Below are 7723 nucleotides of genomic sequence, written 5' to 3'. Positions count from 1 at the left end.
TCGGGTGAGCAACATGTCCTAGTTTGGAACAGTCTCTATGGCTTTTGATATGTAACTAGGCCGATTGGTCAAAAAGGGTACCTCAGCAAGACTACCTAATATACCTCTTACACCTAACACCGAGAAGTGAAAGGAGGATCAAACGGTACAGTGGTAGTCCAGATCCAAGGGTTGTGTTCCCATCGTGGCAGAGCCCGCAACCGGTCAGCCTTTTGGCAAGCTTTTCCAAGTAAGCCTCCGGCAAACCACTCAGGAATAACATATGACAAACACTGTGACTTAAGCGCACCGATGCAAATGCAAATGCAAAGAAACACATAAGTATAGATAAAATAACATATCATAAGTTCGAGTCAAATTCTCTAAATCCCCAATAGAGTCGCCAGAAACTGTGGACTGGCCTTTTTCCATGCCCCACCTTTCGGAAAGGGTTTGAAAAGAAGGCCTCACAGTTCAGACCCCTGCAATTCTGAATCTAATCTCACAAAGTGCAATGTGAAACTGATAAACACCAAAGAGTCCAAATCCGGCAAACCTTTTTTGAAAAATCGATTTTAAATCAAATAATGCCAAAATTGGACTGCTTTGCCAGATACAAAGTCGCCACCTAAATATTTTGTTTTGGGGGAAATTTAGGAAACCCTGACTTGTGCCAAAGGCCATGTGTCCGTCATCACCAAAGTTGCCTCAACTCAGGAACTTAGGTACGAGAGGGAAAGGTCATGAATTGAGCACCCCCACTCGCCCGATCAAAGATCGGCCTCTACTAATCATGATATGTTTTTTTTATAAACATTATGTGTTCTTGTTCCAGTTATTAAACTAGTTTAGCTATGTGATGCGCACAAGTATAGACTAGTCGCAAGACTTGGAACAATTCAACTCATGTTTGTTTGCGAAAATGGTTTGAATTTGCCGCCTCAAAGGGGCTTAAAAGATGCAGATTTTCCACCAAACATAGTGGGCTTAAAACATGATTTGCCACTCAACAAAGTGGTCTTAAAATGCACATTCGTTGAATCGTTCCAATTCAAATAACAAGCCTTCATCCACAGGCATTTATGCAGTTTAGCATTTAAGCACATAGCTTCATGGAAAGCATGTTAATCATGGCAATATGGCAATCACACTCATGCAAGTATGCTAAAGCGTAAAAATCACCGAGTACTCCAAGCCAAAATAGAAACTAGTTAGAAAGATGCATGATCCTAACTATGTTAAGATGTCTAATTCAACACATGTAATAATGCAATTAATAGGTTCGGCTACTAATATTACATATGGATCGATTTGAACAACATGCGATTAAACACGTATTCAATGAATTATTGAAATTGCAATATAGTTTGAATGATACGTCGAGCCTCGGTGCATGTAATACAAATGAATGGATGCAAGCATGCGATATGCTAATTGAACATGTCCCTAATCTAACCATTAAAAACGGTTAAATAAATGGGAGAAAGACGTGGGGTTGGAAGACATACACACAAGCACGCACACTTATTACAACATTATGCCATCGCGAAGGAGGGTCCGAATGAATAAGAGCTAAACTAATCTAAGCTCAGCAAATCTAATTAAACTAATTAGACTAAAGCTAATTTAGACTAATTATTAAAAATCGAAACTAATTAACTATTCTAGCTAATTAATTATTACAAATCGAAAACGAGTAACTAGTTAAACTAACTAATTATTTACAACATTTAATTAGTTACAACTAATTAATTACAACACATGCTTGATCTAATGATAATTAAACTAACTAGCTAATCCTGAGAAACGAAGAATGCATACGTGCTAGATCCTTCACCCGAAAAAGCCACTACTTTGTTGCTGCAAGCCTCTGTTTGCACATTTGATCACTGAAAATTCTGCCAACTTCCAGAACATCTCTGCTCCACCTCAGGAACACACTGTGCAAAAAGCACTGATGGTCGACAAGGGGGACAAGGGGCCAGTCGGCTACCAATGAGGGTCAGTCGTCTACCATTGGTGGCCGGTCGACCACTGATGGTGATTGTCGGCCACTGTTGGTCCATACCTCCACACTGCAACAGAGAGAAAAATACAGCAAAATAGTGTATTCTCACAGGTTGTCTGTACTGTATACCCTCTTTATTATCACACAAGCTCAAAGGAGAGAAACTCTTGGTCCTCAAACCATCAACTAAGCAATTTCTATGCATGATGGCTAAGGGACCAAGTTTATACAAGTTCAATAAATGCACCAACAAGACCAAAAAGACCACCACCCTATCATGCATGATCAAGGGCAATGGTGACTAAGGAAAATGACACATTTCATCACTTTGAGTATGAAATATCCCATTTTCCTTGTGTTCAAATTAACGTCCGATTTGAACACATGCAATGCAACACAAAGAATGCTTATCTTGCACACTTTTACTTACCAATTTTGTTTACTCATTTTAATTACCAAACCATTCATTAGTCAATTTCTCCATTGGTGAGTGTCTTCTAAAGTGAAAGAAGTGTCAACCAAGGGGTATTTCAAGGCATGACCGAAGCTTCATGCCGTTGGTAATGAACCCTCAAAGGAGGATTAAACCATTAAGCATGAGCCTCAACCTCAAGCTTAAACAACCCTCAAAACAAATGAAAAAGTGAAAAAATGAGGGAGATTGTAGAGATTGTATGTGCTAAAATTGAGTGATAAAAGCACTAAAAACATGCAACCAACTCACACCAATAATGGTTAAAGCCTTAAAGCACTAAACTAGTGAAGGAATTAACACTACAACTATGCAAAATAAGACTCAAACAAGCTAATCAGCCCAAAACAGAGCTAAAACAAGTTATTTTAGAAGCAAAAACAAGCTGGACTTGAGCTAACTTAAGCTAGAAAAACATGCTAACATGTAAAGCTAACTAGGCATGCAAACAAGACATGAGGAGGGCAGGCTAACCCCTTCAATTTTGGACTTCGAAACAAGTTTTTGGCCACTGAAAATACTCTGAAATTTGGTAGTTAAAAGGCCCAAAACAAGTTGGTTTGAAAGTGATCAATGAAGAGCGCAAAAGATATACAAGCAAAGAAGTAAGAAGGGTGAAACACCCCTAACTAAAAAAGGGTTTCAAACCACCACTTTTAAGACACAAAAACAGAGCTTCTTATGGTTCAAAACCAGCCTCAAAACAGTTTAAAATATAAGAAAATAAGTATACTAAACAAGTAAACAAAGCAAGTAAACTACCTCTTGAAGAAAAGACCAACTCTAGGCACAAATCCAAGCTAAAACCACGTGCTAGAGCTCAAAACAAGTCTCAAGGAACCTCAACTTAAAGAGAAGTAACTTTGATCAAGGTAGTGTATGTAAAAGTGTAGAAAAAACTAACTACAAAGCACAAAATTGAGAGAGAGAGAGAGAGAGAGAGAGAGAGAAATCTAGAGATAGAAAGAGGGAGAATTTTGCTCCAAAATTGCTAACCTCTCAAAATGGGAGAGGAACCCCCATATTTATAGAAAAAACACCCTCTAAGCTTGGAAACATCTCACCACACACGTGTAAGGAGATGCAGCTTATTGTGCTAACAGCTGGCACAGCTGTCAATAAATATTTGGAAAAGGCATTGGTGGCCGTTGGCCACCACTGGTAGCCGACTGGCCACACCTCTGCCCGACAACCATCATCCATGGCCGACCAGTCACCAAAAGGTTCCAGACTCAAAAACAACAAGAATTGGTCCAAAACCAAGCACAAAATAGATAAGGTTTCAAGGCTCAAAGGCAGGGCACTTCATCGAGAACTTCGACCACTCAAAACGGACATATGCAATCATAATCATCAAATGCACAAGAAATGATGTCCGAGTCTTAACGACGGTCAAAAATGGGGTGTCTACAAGGCGTCTTGAAATTGCCTACCTATGTGGAAGTTTTAGATAGAGCGACAATGGCGGGAGCCACCCTGGCAGTAATGAAACAAGCCAAGGCACCAATAACAGAATGGAAAAGCAAAAGGTCTAGACCCAATTTTTGAAAAAGCCGTTCATTCTTTACGAACAAAAAGCAAAATATCGAATCTTCAAGCAATTCAAGCCAAAGCAATGGGTCTACGCCAACCTATTCAGAATGTGGAACGAAGTATAAAGGCACGTGTCATCGTGCATCGAGTGCATGTTTCCAGTGTGGCAAGACCGGTCACGTGATTAAAGACTGTCCGATGAGGTTCGACAATGCTAACCATCCTACAGCAAGTTCAATCGGATATGTTCCTGTAATGAGGGCAAATGCAAGAACAAATGCCAGGGGTAATACCGGGAATGAAACGCTAAGGCAAGGAAGAGTGTTTGCACTAGTGCCTGGGGATGTACAGAATACTGAGTTAGTGGTGTCAGGTGTAATCCTTATCTATGCTCAGAATGCCTACGTGCTGATTAATTCTGGTTCTACGCATTCATTTGCATCACATACTTTTTCACGAAAGTTAACTAGATCATTAGAACCTATGAATTGCATACTATCTGTGTCTACACCATCTGGAAGTTCTATGATGTGTACTTATGTATATCCTGCATGTGATTTTATGATTAGTGATATGACATTGTACGTTGATTTGCTGCCCTTGAGCAATGATCACTTTGATTGTATATTGGGCATGGATTGGTTGACGAAATATTGTGTCACTATTGATTGCGTGAATAAAATTGTAATGTTTAAACCACCTGGTATGCCTGAGTTTGTTTTCATTAGAAATGGAGTAGTTCCTCCACCGTATTTGATTTCATTTATGAAAACCAGGAAGTTGTTGAGAAAATGGTGTCGGGGCTACTTATGTTGTGTATCGACTGAGTCTTTAGATAATGCAAGTGTGGAAACTATTCCCGTGGTTTTTGAATTTCCTGATGTGTTTCCTAATGACCTACCCAAGGACTTAATTGATAGGGAAATTGAGTTTACTATTAATGTAGTACCTGGAACACAACCTATCTCCATGACTCCTTATAGAATGTCGACTTTTGAACTAAAAGAGTTAAAAGTCCAACTCCAAGAACTCTTAGACAAGAAATTCATCCGTCCGAGTACCTCACCTTGGGGAGCTCCAGTGTTGTTTGTCAAAAAGAAAGATGGGTCTTTGAGACTGTGTATTGACTACCCTAAATTGAACAAAGTAACTGTCAAGAACAAGTACCCACTACCCCGAATAAATGACATGTTCGATCAACTTCAAGGAGCACAAGTGTTCTCTAAGATAGACCTTAAATCCGGATATCACTAATTAAAAGTGAAAGCAGAAGACATTGAGAAAACCGCTTTCCAAACTAGATACAGGCATTATGAATTTTTAGTCATACCATTTGGGGTAACTAATGCACCTGCAGCATTCATGGACTTAATGAATAGAGTATTCAAACAATTCCTTGATGAGTTTATTGTTATGTTCATCAATGATATATAAAAGCAAAGAAGAACATGAAGATCATCTGAGAACTGCTTTATAGACCCTAAGGGAAAAGAAGGTATATGCAAAAATTTCCAAATGTGAATTTTGGCTAGATAATGTGGCATTTCTAGGACATGTAATCAACAAGAATGGTATCTCCGTTGACCTAGAGAAAATTAAAGCTATTGTGGACTGGCCTAGACCGACCAATGTGTCAGAAGTGAGGAGTTTTCTGGGACTTGATAGCTACTACAAAAGATTTGTGAAAGATTTCTCAAAACTTGCTATGCCATTGACACTGTTGACACGGAAGAACGCACCATTTGATTGGAATGATTAGTGTGAATCAGCTTTTCAAGAGTTGAAAACCAGATTAGTGACTGCATCAATTTTAACTTTGCCTAATGGTACTGATGGGTTCCAAATTTACAGTAATGCTTTCTATAAAGGGTTGGGATGTATACTAATGCAAAATGGTAAAGTGAATGCGTATGCTTCTCGGCAACTCCGACCACATGAAAAGAACTATTCAACTTATGACCTTGAACTAGCAGTTGTGGTATTTGCTTTGAAAATTTGGCGTCATTATCTGTATGGAGTAACTTGTAAAGTATATACTGATTACAAAAGTTTAAAATATTTCTTTACTCAAAAGGAATTGAACATGAGATAGAGAAGATGGTTGGAACTGATTAAGGACTAGATTTGCAAGTTTTGTATTATCCAGGGAAGGGAAATACCGTTGCAGATGCATTGAGCCGAAAATCTATTAAGAATTTGTCATGTTTGCTCACCGGTCAGAAAGAGTTGCTATGTGACCTGGAGGAGAATGAGATTGAAATTGTGTTGCGTGAACAGGGTGGGATCTTAGCCTCTATTTCTGCTCAACCTACAATCATTGAAGAGATTAAAGAGAAACAACGTGACTATGAGTTGTTGAAGAAAATTTTCGATGAAATTGAGTCAAAATCGAGGCCTGGGTTCGTGATTGAAAATGATGTGTTAAAATTTCATAATAGACTTTGTGTACCAGATTGTTCTGATTTAAGGAAACACGTTATGACTGAGGCTCACAATTCAAAATTTACTATGCATCCGGGGAATACAAAGATGTACTGTGATTTGAAACAAAATTTCTGGTGGCCAGGAATGAAGAAAAGCATTGCAGATTTTGTGGCTCGATACTTACATTGCCAACAAGTTAAAGTTAAACATCAACGACCTACTGGATTGCTACAGCCGCTTCCAATATTGAAATAGAAGTGGAAACATGTCACGATGGGCTTCACTGTGGGATTACCTCACTCTCCTTAAGGTATGGACTCTATCTGGGTAATTGTTGATCGTTTGACTAAATCCGCACATTTCTTACCTGTCAAATCTTTGTATAATGCGGATAAGTTGGCTAACTTGTATGTTAATGAGATTATGAGATTACATGGCTTACCAGTATCTATTGTATCTGACAAAGATCCTAAGTTCACTTCAAGATTTTGGCAGAGTCTACAGCAAGCTTTTGGGACTGAATTGAGGCTAAGCAGTGCTTATCACCCATAGACAGATGGCCAATCTGAACGGACCATTCAGACGTTGGAAGACTTGTTACGGATATGTGCCCTGGACTTTCAAGGCAGTTGGGAAACCTATTTACCATTAGCTGAATTTGTGTATAACAATAGCTACCATTCGAGTATCCGTATGGCTCCTTATGAAGCTTCATAAGGTAGAAAGTGTCGATCACTGATTTTCTGGGCCGAAGTAGGTGATGGACCATTGCTGGGACCGAAGCTTGTGCAAGAAACAATTGAGAAAGTGAACTGATCCAGCAACATTTGAAAACTGCACAGAGCTAGCAAAAGAGTTATGCTGATGTCTGAAGAAGAGACAGAGAATATGAAGTCGGGAATCATGTGTTTATCAAAATAACTCCGATGAAAGGCCAGACACGATTTGGTGTAAAGCGCAAGCTAGCACCGAGATATGTTGGGCCATGTGAGATGCTTGAGAAAATCAACCCAGTGACATATCGGGTAGCCTTACCTCCGGTGATGGAACAAATGCACAATGTTTCTCGTGTCTCCATGCGCCAAGAATTTTTGCGTAGTCCATACCATGTTATTGAGCCAACACATACGCTTTTGAAGGACGACTATACTTATGAAGAATGGCCTATTCAGATTGTGAATTGCCAGATCAAAAGATTGAGAAACAAAGAAATACCGTTAGTGAAAGTTGATTGGCAAAATCACGGAGGAACTTATGCAACTTGGGAGACAAAAGAAGATATGATGAAAAGGTACCCTAATTTGTTT

General features: G+C 39.1%; 1 protein-coding gene across 1 annotated transcript; it reads left to right on the top strand.

Moving 5' to 3' along the window:
- The first annotated feature begins 4190 nt into the window (after positions 1–4190).
- Positions 4191–6671, top strand: LOC145822230 (uncharacterized). The gene is made up of 4 exons (XM_082918842.1): positions 4191–5098; positions 5784–6016; positions 6139–6270; positions 6559–6671. Exons 1-4 carry the CDS (start codon positions 4191–4193, stop codon positions 6669–6671), a joined length of 1386 nt encoding a protein of 461 aa, XP_082774968.1.
- Positions 6672–7723: the final 1052 nt, after the last annotated feature.

The sequence above is a fragment of the Camellia sinensis genome, chromosome 3 (genome assembly GCF_055761805.1).
Source record: "Camellia sinensis isolate YWXY chromosome 3, ASM5576180v1, whole genome shotgun sequence".
NCBI classification, from domain to species: domain Eukaryota; kingdom Viridiplantae; phylum Streptophyta; class Magnoliopsida; order Ericales; family Theaceae; genus Camellia; species Camellia sinensis.
This window is presented reverse-complemented; position numbering and strand designations above follow the sequence as displayed.